The sequence below is a fragment of the Diadema antillarum genome, unplaced genomic scaffold (genome assembly GCF_040938485.1).
Source record: "Diadema antillarum isolate AM-2024a unplaced genomic scaffold, OU_Dant_1.0 seq00000906_RagTag, whole genome shotgun sequence".
NCBI lineage: Eukaryota > Metazoa > Echinodermata > Echinoidea > Diadematoida > Diadematidae > Diadema > Diadema antillarum.
This window is the reverse complement of record NW_027271764.1, coordinates 511,847-534,433: the sequence shown is the minus strand read 5'-3', so window position 1 is coordinate 534,433 and position 22,587 is coordinate 511,847. Positions and strand designations below refer to the sequence as shown.

General features: G+C 40.8%; 1 protein-coding gene across 1 annotated transcript in view; it reads left to right on the top strand.

The window, feature by feature from the left end:
- The window catches only part of LOC139741154 (sarcosine dehydrogenase, mitochondrial-like), a 31,250-nt gene extending 12,222 nt beyond the window's left edge, over positions 1–19,028 (top strand). The window contains exons 9-15 of the mRNA XM_071651745.1: positions 3,931–4,014; positions 7,862–7,975; positions 11,318–11,456; positions 12,171–12,432; positions 13,152–13,411; positions 13,879–14,047; positions 15,920–19,028. Coding sequence (XP_071507846.1) covers positions 3,931–4,014; positions 7,862–7,975; positions 11,318–11,456; positions 12,171–12,432; positions 13,152–13,411; positions 13,879–14,047; positions 15,920–16,184 — 1,293 coding nt within the window. The 3' untranslated portion in view covers positions 16,185–19,028. The remainder of the gene's footprint in view (positions 1–3,930; positions 4,015–7,861; positions 7,976–11,317; positions 11,457–12,170; positions 12,433–13,151; positions 13,412–13,878; positions 14,048–15,919) is intronic.
- The last annotated feature ends 3,559 nt before the right edge of the window (positions 19,029–22,587 follow it).

Genomic DNA, 22,587 nt, shown 5'->3' with positions numbered 1-22,587 from the left:
AGTATTTATCCACGGCAGACCTTTGATATTTGTTTTGAACCCGCTTGAAGCAGCACTATGAATAAAAGCTCTGATCCGGTTTGTCCGTTACCAGTCTGGCACACGTACAGGAAGGGGTGTGTGTGTGTGTGTGGTGTGTGTGTGTGTATGTAAGTGCATTTGTGTGTCTACTAATGGCTCTCTTTAAAGTTTATCTCATCTTGACTGCAAATATGTTTATCTTGGCTGTTGGTGACATGGAGTCATTTTAACTGGAACAATGAATGGTAGTGGGGCAGTGGGGCATTTTCTACATAGCATTCAGAGATGTGTACAAATATACTGATACCAGCAATGAGCAATTTATGCAGCTAGTTAACGAAGACTCTACGTTTCACCATGTGGTAAGTCCTGAAAATGACTGTGAACCTCTTTGCCCTCTCCTTTTGTTCACAGTCCTCTTCAGGACTTCACACATTTTCAAGAAAGAATACCTCTACTCCCGCTTACTCTCCATCTCACCTCTCCCTTTTCTTACCTCTCCCTCTTCACTTTATCTACTATCTCCTCTTCCAACAGTCCTTTTCAGGACTAGGACTGCCACATGGTGAACCGTAAACTCAATCTTCGTTATCGACACCACCATGCTAACCTCCACCTTCAAATCATGCAGTTGTTAATATTAGTCCCAACCCCTGGGTACCCAGGGATGGCCGGGACGTACATCCAAGTTAAAAGCAGGGATTTTAGCACATTTTTGGCTCGGATGGGTCAGGAATATACCGTAGTTGTTGAGGGTGATTTTCACTCATTTTGCCCAAGTGGGTCAAGAATATACCAGGGTTGTTGTTGGGGTTTTTTTTTGACAGTACTTTGGTAGAAGAAAGATTACTCTCCCTGCAAAGAAATACTCAAAAATTCAGTCTGTCAACCTAAGTGACATATTTTGGTCCATTATAGAGATCAAATCCTAATTGTGACTTTTTTAGGGTTTTGAGCTGGACAGTCACAAATTGTGTAGCTGGTTTGTTCTCAAGTGTAGTTCTGTGATTGATTGTTGCAGACCTTTGTATCTTTTTGCTCATTGTCATTTATTGTTTTGAGTTCATATTGTTGAATGAATAAGTCCTCTATTAAAGAAGGCAAAAATAATGCCATCCTTCATATCCTTCTTTCTTTGCCCTTTTTGCACTAATGCCCCCAAAAGTGCACTAGGTATCTTTCCACCCATGATATTCCTGTATGATGTGCTCAATCAGCATTCATGATTCAAAGCTTGCACAGCTAGGTCATTGAATATTGGAAAACCTCGTCATGTGCTCATGCTGTGACTGGATAATGCCGGTTTCAACCAGTTGGGTGGCGAACACCTACGCCCAGCTTGCACCAGTCTATAAATGCATTCTGTCAGGGAAATGTGCAGAACAATTCAGTGAGGGGTTAAATGCTTGAATCATACAGCTAGGGCCCCAAGCAAAACTGTGCCAGCCTTGAAAGCACCTTTAGTTCTCCGGCTGCTCTGACTGTCAGCCCCCCCCCCCCCCCCCCACACACACACACACAAACACACACACACACATACACACACCAAACATGTTTCAATACAATCTAAATGATGCAGGATTTATAATACTACTGAGATTAAAAAAAGAAAAAAAGATATGTGCATCATTTACCCCATGCCAAAAACTGATATCCATTTCTGACTTGTATCTAATTTTGTTGAGTGTTGGCTAAATCCACGTCCTCCTAGATATTGGACCCCCCCTTTCAATGTGTGCTGTATTATGAGAACTAAACTGAAGTGTTGAAGCAAAATGTATATGCCCATTATGAGTGACTCATGTTCACTTTTAACCCCAAGCTCAAAACTTAGTTTCATTTCAGACTTGCATTAATTTTTCTTTTTTTGTGTGTGTGTATTGACTAGACCCAGTTTCTCATACTCTTTATACTGGACCCCCCACCCTTCCCCTCCTTTGAATATGTACTATGAAATCAAATTGAGTTGCAGTGTTGAAGTGGGCCATCGTGTCATACTTACATGCATCATTTATCTCCAAGCCAAAAACTGATGTCTGTTTCAGACTTGTATTTGTCTTTATTTTGATTTGTGTTTGTGGCTTAAAGGTCCTGTTTACCTTTGGGAATAGTGATTTAAAAATTTTTCAAGATATGACATTTGATGCATATGTGTAGGTCTGTTGTATCACAAAACCTCCTATCATATAAAATGTTCACGATAAAGCCTAAAATATTAGGAGATATCTGTATTTTTCTCAATAAACCGTAACTGTAGGCGGTTTAGTCTGGAAGTATTTTGTATATTTAACAATACTTCACATCGATTTTACCAATTCAAATTTTTACAGTGCTTATTTCTATCCCTAACTCACATCTTATAACTATTTTAAAGCACTAATGCTGGGTTTTTGTTGTCCCCGCCGCACGAGTTCGAGCAGGGGACTATGAAACGGGCTCCGTACGTGTGTGTGTCCGTGTGTCCGTCCGTCCGTCCGTCCGTGTGTCCGTCCGTCCGTCCGTGTGTCCGTCCGTCCGTCCGTCCGTGTGTCCGTCCGTCCGTCCGTGTGTCCGTGTGTGCGTCCGTGTGTGATCAAAATCTTCAATTTGCTACTTCTCTGTCATTTATGAGCCAATTTTGATTCTGTTTGCTTTATATGATAGCACTACATGGGAGCTTTGAAACTTCTACACAGAATTTCAGTCGTGACCTTTGACCTTGACCTTTGACCTATATTGTACATTTTGCTACAAAATGCTACTCCTTCGCCATTTCTAACCCGATTTCGATTCCGTTTGCTGTATATAATGGCACTAGGTGAGGGCTTCAAAACTTCTACACAGAATTTTGACCTTTGACTTCTTTGACCTTTGACCTTGATTTTTGACCTATATTGTACATTTTGCTACAAAATGCTACTCCTTCGCCATTTCTAACCCGATTTCGATTCCGTTTGCTTTATGTGATGGCACTAGGTGAGGGCTTCAAAACTTCTACACAGAATTTTGACGTTTGCCTTCTTTGACCTTTGACCTTGATTTTTGACCTATATTGTACATTTTGCTACAAAATGCTACTCCTTCGCCATTTCTAACCCGATTTCGATTCCGTTTGCTTTATGTGATGGCACTAGGTAAGGGCTTCAAAACTTCTACACAGAATTTTGACGTTTGCCTTCTTTGACCTTTGACCTTGATTTTTGACCTATATTGTACATTTTGCTACAAAATGCTACTCCTTCGCCATTTCTAACCCGATTTCGATTCCGTTTGCTTTATGTGATGGCACTAGGTGAGGGCTTCAAAACTTCTAAACAGAATTTTGACGTTTGCCTTCTTTGACCTTTGACCTTGATTTTTGACCTGTATTGTACATTGGCTACAAAATGCTACTCCTTCGCCATTTCTAACCCGATTTCGATTCCGTTTGCTTTATGTGATGGCACTAGGTGAGGGCTTCAGAACTATACACAGAATTTTGACCTTTGCCCTCTTTGACCTTTGACCTTGATTTTTGACCTGTATTGTACATTGGCTATAAAATACTACTCCTTCGCCATTTCTAACCCGATTTCGATTCCGTTTGCTTTATGTGATGGCACTAGGTGAGGGCTTCAAAACTTTTACACAGAATTTTGACCTTGACTTCTTTGACCTTTGACCTTGATTTTTTACCTATATTGCACATTTTGCTACAAAATGCTACTTCCGGCGGGGACATATATTACGCACCGCGTAATTTCTACTTTTCCTTGTTTCATCTGCAAATGGTAAATTTTAATTATGCCTTTAACTTAAGGTACTTGTAGTGCTGCCTGTGCAGAAAAAAAACAAAACAATCACACACACACACACACAAGAAAAGCTGATTCCATTTCAGACTTGTATGTAATTTTGTTTTGTTGTGTGTTTGGCTAAATCTATACTTAGGTTCTTCTGGATGCTGGCTGCGTGTATCAGGAGGCCTTGGGCTGGGAGCGACCAGGTTACTTCTCACCAAAGGGCGTGTCAAAAGTGAGCGAATACTACCAGTATTTGGCGTTGTATCATATCCCGGTCTGGTTTACCTCAGCCAGATGCAACCACCCCATTCACGTACCAGATTGCAGGATTCCCTGTGATTGTCATTTTTTTTTTCAATTTGCCTGGAAAAAAAGGAAAATGCAACTAATTGTATCCCTTGAACAGAGTTTGGAGGATACTATGGATTTGGCCTCGTTGCGCGTCCGCGTCCGCCGCAGAGATTTTCTTGTGAGCGCTCTACTCGCTGCAGTTCTTCTTAGATCATCTTCAAATTTTGCATGAAGGTGTATTACAGTAAATGCCTGTTGTTTCTGGTGATGGCGCCCTCGCTTGTTCCGTCTTTATACATGTCATGAAAAGGTAAATTTAACAGGGTCTGTTTGTGTGTGCGACGCTGGCCTTGTTTCTTGACCGATGTTTTTTCAGATTTGTAAATGTATCATAGTCAAATCTATACACCTATACCTATTGATAATGCTGCCCTCACTGTTCCACCTTTTACAGGGTCAAAGGTCACCCTGATCATGTCAAAATTTGCAAAAGTGCTTATTTCTGCAATAACTTGATTGTTGCCCACTGGATTTTGTTCAGACTTGCTAAGGAGGTGTATGGGTGGTCATTCTACATGAAGGACACAACACTTTGTGGTGACGGCGCCCTCAGTGTTCCGACTTGGAGGCCATGTCACATTTCTTGTATATGCTCTATAAGCCACATTTCTTGTCGGATTTTATTCAAAGTTGCTATGGAGGTTTGTGGGGAGTTATTCTAGGTAACAAAAGTTTCCATTGACAGCGCCCTCATTGTTCTGACTTTTAAGGATGCTGTGTCATATTTCTTGTATGTGCCATACTACATGTAACCTAATTTCTCCTGAGATTTTATTCAGACTTGCTAAGAATCGGTGAACGGATGGCCATTCTACATGTTCATGTCGGACACAATAGTTTGTGGTGGTGGTGCCCTCAGTGCTCCGACTTGGATACCAGTCACATTTCTTGTGCATGCTCTATCAGCCACATTTCTTGTCGGATTTTATTCAAATTAGCTATTTAGGTTTATGGGGAGTTATTCAAGGTAACAAAAGTTTTCATTACCAGCGCTCTCATTGTTCAAACTTTTATAGGATGACATGTCATATTCCTTAAATGTGCTATATACCAGCCTCATTTCTCGTCGGATTTTATTGTATCCTGTGACAGTTGCCATATTATACAACATTCTGGCCTAAAAAGTAATCCAGATGGGGTATGGGAGACAGGTTTGGGGGATACATGTGCTCGAACGGGTCTCCTGTGGGAGTGCTCTAGTTTTTTTTTTTCACACATTTGCAGACTGATGTTGTCAAAACTTGTGGCCTCCACCCCTTTATAAAGCAGTGTTGGGGAAGGAGATAGAGAATAATTTTTGTCTAAAAGTGAACTTTTGATATCAATTTTCCAAACGGATTGAGATATACTTGTCTTTTAGGTGACTAAAGTGCTGTTATATCTCTGCGCTTTTAGCTGAGTTTTGAGACATTTTGATGTATACAGCAGATTTGCTGTGTAATGTTTATATTTTACTCTGCAGGCATGAGATTCTATTATTTCGTGACTGAAAAGTGTAAACCTTTTGTCGTCCTTGCTATTTTGCTTTTGCTTTTGCTTTTTCTTTTTTAGCTCACCTGAGCCAAAGGCTCAAGTGAGCTATTGCGATCGCCCTTCGTCCGGCGTCCGTCGTGCGTCGTGCGTCGTGCGTCGTCCGTCGTCCGTCGTCCGTCGTCCGTCGTCCGTCGTCCGTCGTGCGTCGTCCGTCGTGCGTCGTGCGTAAACTTTTTACATTTTCATCTTCTTCTTGAAAACCCCAAGACCGATTTTCATCAAACTTGGCAGGTAGCATCCCTAGGGGGTTAGGAACTCAATTTGTTAAAATGGGCACCATGCCCCACCCAGGGGGCCCCCAGGGGGCCCAAACCCCCCAAAATTAAGGAATCTGTAAAAATCTTCTTCTCTAGAACCAGAAGTGATAGAGCTAAGTTAATACTATGGGTTAGTACATTGATGACTGTAGTTTCAAGTTTGTTCATGGCAGAATCAGGGGTGCCCCCCTTGGGACCCAGGGGAGGGGGGGTGGGGAGGGGTTCTAATGGGGCCTAAATTGTACATTTTCTCATCTTCTTCTTAAGAACCCCATGACCCATTTTCACCAAACTTGGCAGGTAGCATCTGTAGGGGGTTAGGAACTCAATTTCTTAAAATGGGCACCATGCCCCATCCAGGGGGCCCCCATGGGGCCCAAACCCCCCAAAATTAAGGAATCTGTAAAAATCTTCTTCTCTAGAACCAGAAGTGATAGAGCTAAGTTAATACTATGAGTGAGTACATTAATGACTGTAGTTTCAAGTTTGTTCATGGCAGAATCAGGGGTGCCCCCCCCCCCCTGGGACCCAGGGGAGGGGGGTGAGGAGGGGTCCTAATGGGGCCTAAATTGTACATTTTTATCTTCTTCTTGAGAACCCCATGACCCATTTTCACCAAACTTGGCAGGTAGCATCCCTAAGGGGTTAGGATCTCAATTTGTTAAAATGGGTGCCATGCCCCACCCAGGGGGCCCCCATGGGGCCCAAACCCCCAAAATTAAGGAATCTGTAAAAATCTTCTTCTCTAGAACCAGAAGTGATAGAGCTAAGTTAATACTATGGGTTAGTACATTGATGACTGTAGTTTCAAGTTTGTTCATGGCAGAATCAGGGGTGCCCCCCTTGGGACCCAGGGGAGGGGGGTGGGGAGGGGTTCTAATGGGGCCTAAATTGTACATTTTCATCTTCTTCTTAAGAACCCCATGACCCATTTTCACCAAACTTGGCAGGTAGCATCTGTAGGGGGTTAGGAACTCAATTTCTTAAAATGGGCACCATGCCCCACCCAGGGGGCCCCCATGGGGCCCAAACCCCCCAAAATTAAGGAATCTGTAAAAATCTTCTTCTCTAGAACCAGAAGTGATAGAGCTAAGTTAATACTATGAGTGAGTACATTAATGACTGTAGTTTCAAGTTTGTTCATGGCAGAATCAGGGGTGCCCCCCCCCCCCTGGGACCCAGGGGAGGGGGTGAGGAGGGGTCCTAATGGGGCCTAAATTGTACATTTTTATCTTCTTCTTGAGAACCCCATGACCCATTTTCACCAAACTTGGCAGGTAGCATCCCTAAGGGGTTAGGATCTCAATTTGTTAAAATGGGCACCATGCCCCACCAAGGGGGCCCCAGGGGGGCCCACACCCCCAAAATGAAGGAATCTTTAAAAATCTTCTCTAGAATCAGAAGTTATAGAGCTAAGATAATACTACGAGTGAGTACATTAATGACTGTAGTTTCAAGTTTGTTCATAGGAGATCCAGGGGTGCCCCTCTTGGGGGCAGGGGTGGGGGGGGGGGGTGGTTGGGAAGGTCCAAATGGGGGCCTGAATTGTACATTTTCATCTTCTCTTCCTGAACACCTCGTGACGGATTTTCATCAAACTTGGCAGGTAGCATCCCGAGGGGGTCAGGATCTCAATTTATCAAAATGAGCACCATGCCCCACCCAGAGGGCCCCAGGGGGCTCCAATCCCCCCAAATTAAGGAATCTGTAAAAATTTGGGCCCTTATTGTACATTTTCATCTTCTACTTGAGAATGCCTGGTCAAATTTTGGTAGAGCTGTGAATAATTTAGATTAGTGATTGCGTGAAAGGTGAACTTGCGATACTCAGGTGAGCGCTAGACCCGCGGGTCTCTTGTTCTTTTTTGCAGCATTTCCAGAGATGTGAATTTTATCTCACAATGCTTCTCTATTTTTTTTCGTCCTTATTGTTTTTTAGCTACGAGAGTATGATTACTATGGTTACTATGGTAACGAGCTGCACGAGAATTACGCCTATAAGGAAAGACTGGAGGACGACTACACATTTGACTTCCCAAAGCACCATGATGTGGTATGTAGCTGATGTTGTGTCATACTGTATCCGCCTGTCTGTTTCTCCTTCTCTTTAATAGGGAGCTTTAGATTTTGACGCGCAGACGTTTGAGCCGACGAGTGCGCTGGATGTTCTCCTCTCCCCTGCGTCATGTAGAAAAGTAGCTTTAGATTACGCTGGGACGCAACGTATAAAAAATAAAATCGCGCCCCCAAATGATCGGTGCATGAAGTAGCTCTCTACGTTGCAAAGTGTGCGGACGTAAAAATAGCCCAGTACGCGTAGTGAGAAACTCAGGCGACGCAAGCTAAAAATAGATTGACTTGACGCGCGCTTCTGCGCATGCTCAGAACATGTTTTTTTCCTCTGAATGTCCGCGTGTCTAAAATCTAAAGCTCCCTATTTTCTCCTATTCTACCCTCCTCCCTTTCCTTGTCTGTGCTGCTCCTATTTTCTGTATTTTCTTGTCCTCTGCTCAGCTGCTTTCACCTATCCTCTCTTTCTGCATACCTTCACCTTGTTTTTTGTGCTGTCTCTCTTCATGCCTTCATCCAGGAGAGATGCTGTAGGCAGGGCTCGACACTAACGGTGGCCCGGTGGCCCGGGGCCACCAAAAACGCACGTCGGGCCACCAAAATTTCAGAAATGAAGAATTTGGTGGCCTGATCGGGCCACCAAAAAAGGTTGGATGTTTGCCTTTGGGCCACCAATAATAAAAGTTAGTGTGGAGCCCTGCTGTAGGCATTATGTTTGCTTTTCCCTTTTTGAATGGAATGGGTACCTATATATACAAGGAAATGTTGAATGGTTTACCCTTCCCTTACGGGAACCTGGTGCTCTGTGTATTAAGTCTATGGGCATTTCAGAATTCAGTGATACAGTATTTTACGTCTGCTGTGTGTCTCAAGACATATTACATTTTTTATGCCTCCGCCACGAAGTGGTGCCGGAGGCATTATGTTTTCGGGTTGTCCGTCCGTCCGTCCGTCTTTCCGTCCGTCCGTCCTTCCGTGCTAACGAGAGTATGCTTGTGTGGCTAGGAGAACAATAGTGCACAATAGATGGCCTTTATTCCGTCAGGCTTGTGTGGCTAAAATGTTTGCTTGTGTGTCTATTTTAACAAAAGGGAGAACAAAGGGGTAGACACACAAGTATATCACCGCGAGGTCGTCCGTCCGTCCGTCCGTCCGTCCGTGCTAACGAGAGTATGCTTGTGTGGCTAGGAAAACAATAGTGCACAATAGATGGCCTTTATTCCGTCAGGCTTGTGTGGCTAAAATTTTTGCTTGTGTGTCTATTTTAACAAAAGGGAGAACAAAGGGGTAGACACACAAGTATATCACCGTAAGGTTGTCCGTCCGTCCGTCCGTCCTTCTGTCCGTCCGTAATGAATTTTGTGGACAAGGTAACTATCAAAACCTGTTGAGGTATCCTAATGAAACTTGGCATGTATGTGTATTAGGGAGTGAAGTTGTGCCTATCAACTTTTGGGTGCACATGCTCAAGGTCAAAGGTCAAAAGGTCAAGGTCAAATACATAAAATTTTACTATTTCCACCATATCTATTGAATTCCTAAAGATATTTTCTTGAAACTTAGTGTATACATGTATTACCCAATTAAGATTCTCTGGTGAAAGTTTGGGTCATGAGGTCAAAGGTCAAAGGTCAAAAGGTCTGGGTCAAATACATAAAATTTCACTATTTCCACCACATCTATTGAATGCCTGAAGATATTTTCTTGAAACTTAGTGTATACATGTATTACCCAATTAAGATTCTCTGGTGAAAGTTTGGGTCATGAGGTCAAAGGTCAAAGGTCAAAAGGTCAGGGTCAAATACATAAAATTTCACTATTTCCACCACATCTATTGAATGCCTGAAGATATTTTCTTGAAACTTAGTGTATACATGTATTACGCAATTAAGATTCTCTTGTGAAAGTTTTGGTCATGAGGTCAAAGGTCAAAGGTCAAAAGGTGAAGTAAAAATATTAAAACTTCTTTTTTTCTCCGTACCTTGGAAAATTGTTCAAGGTATCTTCATGGAACATAGTATATACATGTACTGACTGGAAGTGATTATCTAGAGAATGTAGGGTTCATGGGGTCAAAGGTCAGGGGTCAAAGGTCAAGTGCAACACTTCAAAATTTTACTATTTCCCTCATATTTATGCAATGCCAGCAGGGTTATTTTTTTTTACACTTGGTGTATGCATGTGTAACCTAATAGAAATTCTCTGGAAAGTTTTTTTTTCTTCTTTTTTTGCCTCAAAGGTCAAAAGGTCAAAGATCAAGTGAAAGTGCTGAACTAACTTTTTCCTCCATATCTCGGAAGTGGCTCAAGTTATCTTGAAACTTAGTACATATTATGCATGTTTTACCTGAAAGTGATTATCTTATGAATTTTAGGGTCAAGGGCCAGATGAAAATGGTAACAATTTACTATTCAATTCAGAAATTGCACTTTTTCTCCACACCTGTACCTTGAAAATTACTCAATGCCTAAATGTATAAATGGGTCAAAGTCAAGTTAAAGTCCTTAAATCCCTAGATACATGCTCTCCTATTCATCCAATTAAACCTAGGTCAAGGAAGGTGAACATTGAACACATTTGTGACAAACTTGTCATTTCAATATTTTGCCAATTTTGTGAAAATGTAATCACACATTGTCCACATGTACTATCTAGACCTATTGGGAAAATCATGCATTATGGTGGAGGCATACCAGTCACCAAAGCGACATTTCTAGTCTCAAATGCAATTCTCAACTGCTCTCTGTGCCCTGTGTTAAAAAAGATTATAAATAATAATAATGATGATCATCATACCCCTCTTCTCCGCTGGGTACTTGCAAGCGATGCCACTTTATGATGACAGCAAATGAAAGACATGTATGTAAAGCTGATAAGTTGTTGCAGAGTTGCTGCCATAAGTGGCAGAAATCACTGTAAAGTTTTCATGGTTGTAAAGCACTTTGTCAGGTGCGGATCATCTGGCAAGAGAAATAATGAAATGCTATGTTTAAAATGACTGTTCATTTGAATGTATTACCAGGAATGGAGAGAGAGAGAGAGAGAGGGGGGGGGGGGGGAGAAAGAATGAAGACAAATTTTAAATGAAAAACAGCATGAATTATACTGAATGCCAATGATGAAAATAATGATTTCAGTGTGACATTTGTTATTTATAAAAAAGAAATGAAATTTCTACCACTATTTCCATCACCTGAACCTGCTGTGAAGACAAAATTTTATGTGTGTTTTATTTACGTATCTTTCAGAAAAATATATTTGGGTCAGAAATGACTATGTTGTACTTGTTTGCAAATTCATTTGTTTGTTTGTATTTGACTTTCAGATTGGAAATGAGTGCCTAGCGGTGCGAAATAGTGTCGGCATCTTCAACATGTCCTATTTTGGGCAGTTCTACCTGACAGGCCCAGATGCTCAAGCAGCAGCAGACTGGATTTTCACCAACAATGTCAACAAGCCTGTTGGTGAGGACAGGAACTGACTTGATGTTGCCCTCTCTTGTCCGAATTTGGCCATTCCAAAGTCATGTGACTACTCATAAAGTTGTTGGATCAAAGTATTCAATTCCTAGTCTGAAGGAGAAGGTATGCAGTAGCCACTGCGCTGTCAGATACCCTAAGGTGTTTGAAATCTTGTCTTTGATGGATGGAAAAGGAAATTTAGTTTTGGTAGAAGTAGGGAGCTGTATTTAAAGCCTCAAATCAATTAAAAACAAATATTAACCAAGAAATGTACTTGTCAGCTTCACAGCATAACTTGTTGAAAGTCCTAGAACCAAAAATCCCATATGTCATGTCAAAGGGTACTTGATATTTCATGGAAATGTCTGTACAGACCTCATATTGATATGCTGTAAATGCAAAAATTTTTTTTTGGTCTGGAAATTTTCCCGAATTTTCCCAAGCGGGGGAGATTAGTTAATTTGTATTCAGTGACATTTAGTTTTCGGACATCCACATCAATGGGATGGCACTGCAGTGTGCGTTCTAATCAGTGAACAAAGCATAGTCAGGGTTAAAGGTCATGTACATGAACAAAAATTCTAAGAATTATTCATCATTGAAATTTGAAGTCACATAGTGTGAATGTGTGCCCTGCACGGAATGACAATGGAATAAAAGCTGTAACCATTTATATGTATATGTTTTGTTGTTTTTCTGAAAATACCCAACAAACAGGTTCTACCATCTACACCTGTATGTGCAATGCGGCGGGGCAGACAGAGGGTGACCTCACCGTGAGTGTCATTGACCCAGCCATGACCTCTGGTCCCCTGGCCCCCAGCTTCGAAGGGCGGGGCTTCTACGTGGCGGCGGGAGGGGGCGCGGCCGACCACGTCAAGGTCCACATGCTGACGGAGATTCAGGACCAAAACTTCGACTGTCAGGTGATCAACGTCACCGAGGAGATGGGGGTGATCAGTGTGCAGGGGCGCAAGAGGTCAGTGGTCAAAGGTCATTACTGAAAAGAAATAAACATTCACGCCATGAAACTTTTGTGAATTGACGACTGGCATTCAATTCATTGTGTATTGGCAAACACTTTATTTTGCATGCATTGTACTCATGCAAATCTTGGCTCCTCGTGAAATTCGATAAAGTTTCATGTGTGTGAAAATTTCTGTTTTGCAGTATTGGCAGAGGATGATGTCGTGGGTGCCTTATTCCAGGAGTGGCTTTTGACTGTTGATAATCCTTGTTCATCCTGGTCAATGTGTTTTCTCATCAGTTTTGCCATTGCCCTGATATATTTTAGAGAAATGATTGGATTGCATTGTATGTAGCGTGCCACATAGACAGCCCCAAAGACAATTCCACAGAGCATCAATTTTAGAGTATATCTGCATTTTGACTTTGCATCTTGTTGGATGCATGTTCATGACAAAGTTAGAGAGTACCAGAATATAGATGTTAGAAATGAGTATGTGCTATTAAAATCTTCCCATGAGACCTAAGGAATTCTGTAACTTTCTTAATCCATGTCTAATTTCTGATGAAATTTCCTCTGTTTGCATTACTTTATTCATTAAAGACATCTAAAATATTTGATTAGCACTGTAGCATCCACCATTTTGAAGCAGAATTTAGAGCTATTGAGCTTTGTCAATGTGGTCAATACCCAGATCTTTTATATTATTGCTCTTTCTTGAAAATGTCCAGTCGTGATGTCCTTCAGGCACTCATCTCCGATGCGGACCTCAGCAACGATGCCTTCCCATTCTCCACGCACAAGATTGTCACCGTTGCAGGGCACGCCGTGCGTGCCATCCGACTGACTTTCGTTGGCGAACTGGGCTGGGAGCTCCATGTGCCGAATCATGCCGCCGTCGACGTCTACAAGGCCGTCATGCAAGAAGGCTCCAAATTCGGCATTGCCAATGGTGGCTACCGGGCGCTAGATTCCCTTAGCCTTGAGAAAGGTACTGACAGTTGTGTAATGGTTTCATTGCTTAAAGTTCTATACACTCTGCCTTAATTAGCATTCTTTTGCTATCAAAGCACCTTGGTGACATATTTTGATTCATCTTGTGTATTGATTGCAACATCTGATTTTCTGACAATGTTTCAGCAATTGTGATGCCTGAAAAACAACCCTTCTTCAACCTTGAAGTTTGATAACTAGTTTGTTCTATCAAAGGCTTTCTGTAGAATTAAGTTGCAATAGTAGCAACTACCATGGCAGTGGGTTGACATCCTGCTGGGTAATTGGCTGCTACTATTTCTTAACAAGAACTTAGCACTCAGTAGATGCTTTTTGGTGTACACATGAGAGGGTTTAGCACAGAGAGCTGCTGTATATGCTTGAAGGTAGTGTGAGGGCGCTGTTTGTGCAGTGTTACCTGGTCCAATTCTGTGTTTAAAAGTTTTTATGTCTCCTTGTCACTAGGCTACAGGCATTGGCATGCAGACCTGCGTGCAGACGACACACCCCTTGAGGGCGCCCTTGGCTTCACCTGCAAGCTGAAGTCGGATACTCCCTTCCTGGGGAGGGAAGCTCTTGAGCGACAGAAGGCGGAGGGACTGACGAAGAAGATTGCCTGCTTCACTGCAGATCCGTGAGTATTTCAGTATTCTTCCAGTTAAAGAAAGCCCTCTTTCCTCTTTCATGGAATAAACTAGAGCTGCACGAGCCCCCTGCCCTCCCAATATGGGCTATTAACCTGTTATGCACCTGTGCAGTCAGCAACACCCTTTATTGGCATTTGGATGATTCCCCCCCCAAAAAAAAAAAAAAAAAAAAAAAAAACAACAACAACAACAACAAACAAACAAACAAACAAACAAAACAAAACAAACAAGCATGTAGACAGACTAGCAGCCATGTAATTTTGACAATCCACTAGGTTGTAGCAGTGAATATTCCCACATGAAGGCCATCATGGTGCAATAGGGATTTCGTAATGTGTTCTGAGCTAATTAAAGAGAAGATAAACCCCAGAACAATGTGGATTGAGTGAAAGCAGCAACATTAGTAGAACACATCAGTGAAAGTTTGAAGAAAATCGGACAATCGATGCAAAAGTTATGAATTTTTAAAGTTTTGGTGTTGGAACCGCTGGATGAGGAGACTACTAGAGGTTATGACGTATGAGTGGACAACAATACCAAGAAAATATAAAGAAAATACTACAAAAATCCATTTTTCATGAAAATTACAAATTCCATCAACTTGATATTGACATATGTTAAGGGTAGCAATTATTCCCCCTGCTTTCTGAAAGCAGTTGGTCCACTGCTCTTTCATAATTCTAGAAAAGTGAATTTTTGTTGAATTTCCTTTATATTTTCTTTGTATCGTTGTCCACTCATACGTCATTTCCTCTAGTAGTCTCCTCATCCAGCGGTTCCATCACCAAAACTTTAAAAAGTCATAACTTTTGCATCGATTGTCCGATTTTCCTCAAACTTTCACTGATGTGTTCTACTAATGTTGCTGCTTTCACTCAATCCACATTGCTCTTTGGGTTTACCTTCCCTTTAAGGGTTGGATTCTGAATACCTGTGCATATTATGAACATAGGCGCACAAGTGGGTTAGCACAACAGAGCTCGAAAGAGGTGATCGACTATATGAGTGAACTGTATTACTGTGCTTGTGAGATATGAAATTTATGTTTGTAAAATAAGAAAAATGATACCTCGTTTTGATTTATGTAGATATAGTAAAAGGGAATATTATGATAAAGAGAAATTCATTGCAAGAAATAATCATAAGTTGCAAGTGTTTCAGAAAAAAATGGTGTCTATTTAGACACCTATTTTCTTGATATGTATTATTGTATTGTATTTGAAATATGATGTTATTTGAAATATTATGATGTATTACGTGTACAGATAAAAGAGAATAATGAATATCCCAGTGAGGGGGAAAAAAAAAACTATGTGAGTGAAGGTAGCTCTCTTTACTGGTCAATTAATGGGGCAGCCTTTTTGCTACTGGAAAAAGATTTCTGTCCCATCACATAGCTCCTTCTGGCCCAAAGGTTTTAACTTTTATGAATCAATTTTTCTTTATGCGGTCGTTCAAGTAAGTTGCATTACATATAATATTTCTGTACATATAAAAAAAGAAAGAAAATAATTTTTCATAAGACTCCTGAAGTGATAGTTAACGACAAAACCTGACGGTGTGTTACATGGAGGTTGCAATAGGGTGTACTTGTCGTGGCATGTGTCACCTGCCTGCAAATGTAATGCTCTAAAGGATTGAGATATTCTACTTTTGTAGGTAATACCTTATCCAACCCGGAACAGCCGTAGTGTCCTCAAGCAAGGTACTGATTTTGTCTTGTTTTAGTCAAGCTAGCAGTGCCTGCAGGCACCTGCCACATTAACCAGTGAAGGTTCCCATTTGACACGCCATGCCCCCCTTCCCGTGTTAGGGCAGGTTCCAATCTCTTCTGTCGATTGTATCTCTCTCCCCGGCAGCTCCCTACCTCTCTTGGGTCACGAGCTGATCCGCCGCAACGACGAGGTCGTCGGCTTCCTGCGCCGTGCCGAGTTTGCCTTTGAGCTCAACAAGAGCCTCGGCTACGGCTACGTGACGCGGCCGGACGGTGGGAAGGTGACAAACAGCTACTTGAAGGAAGGGGAGTACACCCTGGAGAGAATGGGGGATGTCCACCCGGCCCAGATCCACCTCAAGAGTCCCTTTGACCCCACCAACCAGAGAATAAAGGGCATCTACAACTAGAGATTGGGTGACGAGGATCAGCTATATATGTGGACAAGCCACAGTCGGGACAAAACTGACTGAAATGCCAACAAAGTATTGTTCAGGTGACTTGGGCTTGCTTGGAGGTTATGAGTCGCCAAGTGGTTGTAACATACCTGTGATGATTAAAAATTACTAATGCTTGGATTACAGTCCGTTACAAGAGGTGGCCGGCAGGAATTTTTGTGCAGTACAGGGTAAAATTGTAATAACTGAGTTTGGAAGTAATTACGAGTCTTAATTGTGTGTGTTTGTAATTCTTTTTCATTTTCACTGCCCTTTTTCTTCATCACGAAACTCGCCATCGATGCGTTCAAATTTGTGAAGAAAGTAGCATAACAAATTAATTACACTTGTAGATTGCAAGTAAATAGCAAGTGTAGATAACAAAATCTGAGTGATTCTAGGTCAGTCTTTCTGAGTACTTCTCTGTTGTAGAAGCTGTGTACTGAATTGAATTTTCGGTACTTGTGCATGTGGCACGGCACAAGAACTTTGCAAGTATTCTTCATGAATCATTCCTTTATGTCCTTGTTGATTAAGTAGATTGTATTGCAGTACCTGCCAGTTCTTCTTGATTTTGCTGGAGGCTTCATGAAATTGTTTCAGTGACTATTTCTTGGAAGCATGAGGGATGAATGTGAAAGCTGCCACGATTGGAATCTGATTTCACCCACCGGGGTGCGGCTCACGATAGTCCTCCCAAAAGTTTTCTGGAATCTCTCCGGTTTTGATTCATGAACATACGGGCCATTCTCATGGGGCTTAAAAACTTGTGAAGTTAGAAAAATCCCAAAACTTGGGTAAAAGTTGAACGGAGCAGCTCTCCCACTTTCCTCAGGAAACTTCACACCAAAAATTTCAAACCAGAGTGCAATTTTTCTGACTTGGCACAAAGCTTTGTCAGGTGTTTTGTAATGAGACAGCACGCAGCACAAAAATTGCGTTTACGCTCACATGACTTCCGCTCCCTCTCCTCCTATTATAGCATGTGACAATTAGACATGAAAGTGGCTGTATCGGAGAGTTTCATATCTGCAACTGCGCTATTTGCATCTATCCAATCGCCTTTCACACGTACAGAACAGCATGCTTGGAATGGTCGAATGAGTAATGTGCAGTTCTTTCAGAAACTTCTCAGTTTTTTTGGGTCGAAGCTAGTATTGTGAGTTTTCAGAGTAGTGAGGATGTGTATTGCAAAACGTCTCAAGTTCTCATGTTGTGATGTTTTGTAGCCAGAGTGGTCCCATTGACAGCACTGTATTATTGCGTATAGATTCCTTTTCAAGTAATGGACGAATATTGTTCATAGGACTTCTAATGAAGTTTCAAAGCCCAACTTTATCCAAATGCCCTTGTTTCATGCTGCCTAGAAAGATAATGGCCTGAACCTGAAGTGTCCAATTGGTAAATTAACACAGTACAGTATGTGTTGTTGCGTAGTCAGGTACTTGATTCATTAATAACCCAATACAAAATCATGTCATTTGCAACTAGTCAAATTAGTTGATCTCTGCAATGGTGATATTTGGGAGATTCCATTCTATATAAAGTGAGGCGCATTCTGTAAAATAACATGTAACCTTCGCCCCCCCACCAGAACTCTATAACTTTACTTGAATATTTCTGCAATATCAATGATTGCCAAAAGAAGAGTATTAAAACAGTACCGGTATACCAAAGATTATGACAAGTCATTCCCACACGATGTTGCCTTTTAGACACAGTTTATATTACAGGTATGTTAAAGGCGATCTATTGGGTGAAAGTAATTTCTACGTGTGTGTCTTGTCTTGAAGGCTATATTGCACCGTTTGTCCATATGAATTTACAATGCATGTGCATACGTGTAGCTGTTTACAACTGTGTGTGTATGTGTGTGTGAGTGTGTGTGTGTGTGTTTGTGCAGGAGTTACATGTAGGATCTAAAGATGAGTGAGTTTTAGGCCTTCCTTCATAAAAGTGTGCTTTATGAAAATGGGAGTCAGTAAATGGGGTACCATGTGTCACAACAGTCTGTAGTCCTTCTACCCTTTGTATATTTGTGAAGCAACGTATGGACTTTTTTTGTTCGCAGGAGATTTTGTTATGAAGAGAAGAATTCTGCCGTCTTGAGTATCTCATCATACAGTGTAGCATTGCTGGCTTGTACGTGGATGTATTTTGTTGTTGCTGTTCGAACCTATTTGAACGATGGCTATGGTGAATAACTACAATGCAAGATTTGGTCCAATGTGAACAAAGACCAATGACGAACCTCGTACAGATCTTCAATATGTATTACCCTAACAGTACTGGATGGTTCCTCCACACTTTTCCCAGATCCTAACAAAGGGTGCCATTGTCTTCTTTCAAAGCATGCCTTACTTTTTTTTCCTCTGTTACTGCATGTGTATGCTACACCAGAACACAGTGAATTCTCAGTCTTTTCGTCTTTTGGGGTCAAATACTGGTAGATGTCATTTTTTAGTGCAGCAGAAAGTTTCTTGAAAAGGAGTTACTCTTTATCAAACTATCCATTTTTTTTCCTTCATGATAATATTCATATTAAGAATTGCACAGTTCTGCATCATATGACCAATAAGTGCCATGTGTGTTTTATCTGTTCATTTTTTTATGCATTTATGTAATACATTTGTCTCTTTAGTTCATGATCATTGAAGTATAAGAGATTGGGGCAACCAAGCAAAGAATACTAACTAATAATAATCCTGATTGACTCAAATTTAAAGGACTGCTCGCACCCTATGCTCTTTTTTTTTTCCTATCTCTCTCTTTCTTTCTCTCTCTGTTGTGCAGCCTTGTTATATTTTTTTGAATAGTCTTCCACCATAATTATTGTTGTTTTTTTTTTTCAATATGGAGCTCTGGGCAAACCAATTATAATATTGATGAAATGTTTTTTTTTTTATAGCTCATATCTCATTTTGAAAGAAGTCTCTATGTACAGTTGAAGAAAAGAGACAAGAAAGAGTAGATGATGGAGGGGGGGGGGGGATCCCCTCTATTGATATAGTGAGATCTAGAGTGGTATTGAAAGATAGAACATTTTATTGTAAAATGATAAATGTGTTTTTTGCATCATTCTAAGAGAATTAAAATGCTTTTGTATATGTGATATCACCAGGGAGACCATTCCAGTCCTGCCGCTGCCACTGCCAAAACTCATGCTCCATCAAATTTTGTCATGACAAGGGGTTGCAACGATGAGAGATTTGGACTTTAAAAGATGATTTCTACCTTGTTGATATTTTTGGACGAGTTCTTTGTGCAGAGATAATGGGCCAAAACCTGGTGAGCAAAAGAAAGTTGATGAAAGAATCTGGACTTTAGCCCGGTTTTATATATGCAGCCAGTGTATTTCACATAAGATTAGGGTGATGAGGTCACATTTATGAACATGATTTAGTAATCTTGTTGTTGAGTTTGGGATTCTTTTTGATGAAAGTTTATTAATTTGTGTGTGAGGAAGTCTATATAGAATGCTGTAATCAAAATCAATGCAAATCATTTTAGGTATATGTGCTTGTACAATTCCATGTTGATTTGTGATGTAGTGACAGATAATATCGTTCTCAATTTTATGGAGCATGAATTAAGTACTTTCACATAGGTTGTACTTTATTTACAAAAGCATTCATAGATGTGAATCAAGAACCAAAAACTCTGCCACATATCGGCATGTGTACTGGTATTGTGGCACACTTTCAAAAATATTGAGACATGACCTAATTAGTGTCCTGCCTAACATCTCTACTGCCAGTACTGGACTACTGCCAATTAAAGAAAAAAAAATAGTGACAAGGATACGTCAGTACCTATCTGGGCTATACCTCTCCTGTTCTTTTCTGTAGGTAACACAGGTGCAAATCTCAAATTCCTTGTACATGTATGGAAAGTGTTGTGATGTATGCAGTGTCATAGAGAATTTATCAAGAGCTACACTTGTGATAGTACAATAATCAGAGTACTTTCTACCATTAGGGTCCACACCATGCAAGAACAAAATAGTGGCAGCTCTCCTGGACTCAATTTGTAACAAAGATGAAGAGTGATCATGTCTCACATTTTGAGGAATTGTATATTTTTTTATATGGTTAAGGTAGGCAAGTATGAACTTTCTATTGTTAAAGTGACATCATTATAAAGAATGTGTTTCATGAGGGTCAGAATACATTTACCATATATGTATTACATACTCTCAGGGAACTCACAACGGAAGGAACTTATCACAGTTCAAATCCATGAGCTATGAGTTTTTCCTTCGTGTTTTGTTTATCTCTTAATTTGTATGATTTCACATCTTGTATGCAATTGAAATTTTTAATAAAAATATCTTTATCAAGTATGATCACTTTTTGAGTCATGTCCCTGTATTTCCTGTAGTCACCATGGCATGTGAGCCAAGCTCATTTCTGGACGGAGCTGTGCAGATTTTGACGAAACAGAAGTCAAAGCGAGGTTGATGTCAAGATCGGATGTTCTCTTTGCAAAATCAAAACAGCCCTACTATCACATTCGAGACTAGTGTAAAGTGAGGAATGTTCCCTTGCACTTTAATTTAGCGCCAAGATTCGCGAAATTAAAATGCTTTCGAAAGTTCTTGTCTACACTATATGCGTTGAATGCCAGTGGCAATTCGCGAAAATTTCATGCTTCAAAAAAGGCTGTCGGCTCCAATTCGTGAAAATTTCATGCTGCAAATATATTATGTTTTACAGTACTTCCAGTCTTTTTTTGTCCCCGCCGAACGAGTTCGAGCAGGGGACTATGAAACGGGCTCCGTACGTGTGTGTGTCCGTGTGTCCGTCCGTCCGTCCGTCCGTCCGTCCGTGTGTCCGTGTGTCCGTGTGTGCGTCCGTGTGTGATCAAAATCTTCAATTTGCTACTTCTCTGTCATTTATGAGCCAATTTTGATTCTGTTTGCTTTATATGATAGCACTACATGGGAGCTTTGAAACTTCTACACAGAATTTCAGTCGTGACCTTTGACCTTGACCTTTGACCTATATTGTACATTTTGCTACAAAATGCTACTCCTTCGCCATTTCTAACCCGATTTCGATTCCGTTTGCTTTATGTGATGGCACTAGGTGAGGGCTTCAAAACTTCTACACAGAATTTTGACCTTTGACTTCTTTGACCTTTGACCTTGATTTTTTGACCTATATTGTACATTTTGCTACAAAATGCTACTCCTTCGCCATTTCTAACCCGATTTCGATTCCGTTTGCTTTATGTGATGGCACTAGGTGAGGGCTTCAAAACTTCTACACAGAATTTTGACCTTTGACTTCTTTGACCTTTGACCTTGATTTTTGACCTATATTGTACATTTTGCTACGAAATGCTACTCCTTCGCCATTTTTAACCCGATTTCGATTCCGTTTGCTTTATATGATGGCACTAGTTGAGGGCTTCAAAACTTCTACACAGAATTTTGACCTTTGACTTCTTTGACCTTTGACCTTGATTTTTGACCTATATTGTGCATTTTGCTACAGAATGCTACTCCTGCGCCATTTCTAACCCGATTTCGATTCCGTTTGCTTTATGTGATAGCACTAGGTGAGGGCTTCAAAACTTCTACACAGAATTTTGACCTTTGTCTTCTTTGACCTTTGACCTTGATTTTTGACCTATATTGTACATTGGCTACAAAATGCTACTCCTTCGCCATTTCTAACCCAATTTCGATTCCATTTGCTTTATGTGATGGCACTAGGTGAGGGCTTCAAAACTTCTACACAGAATTTTGACCTTTGACTTCTTTGACCTTTGACCTTGATTTTTTACCTATATTGCACATTTTGTTACAAAATGCTACTTCCGGCGGGGACATATGTTACGCACCGCGTAATTTCTACTTTTCCTTGTTTTTTCTTTAATTATGTGAGTTATCTGCTGTGGTGGTTCCATGACATTTGCTATGGCGACAATTGCTCCCTTGAAATACAGTACATTGTATCTGCATGCTAGGCCAAACACATTTTCTGCCCACAAACATAGCCCTAATTCTAATCCTCACATCAAACTAAACCTAAAACCCTACCACCACCCTAACACTAACCCTTAAGTCCTTGGAGAAATAAGACTAGGAGCAAATGTCGTGTCACTGCTGTGTGACATTGTAGATTGTTGATGATAAAGGGTTGGTATTTTACATCAGTGAGGAAGCTGACGATGATGTCAATAATGATAATACTGATGATAATCATCACAAAATCACACTAAATTTTTGTGAAGTGATACAATGTACTATGAGATGATAAGTAAAATACAGAAATTGCATACATGTATTTAATTGCAAATACATGTATCAAGCAATTGGTACTTGAGCAACAACAAAGTAGAAAAAAACAAGAGACCCGGGGGTCTAGCG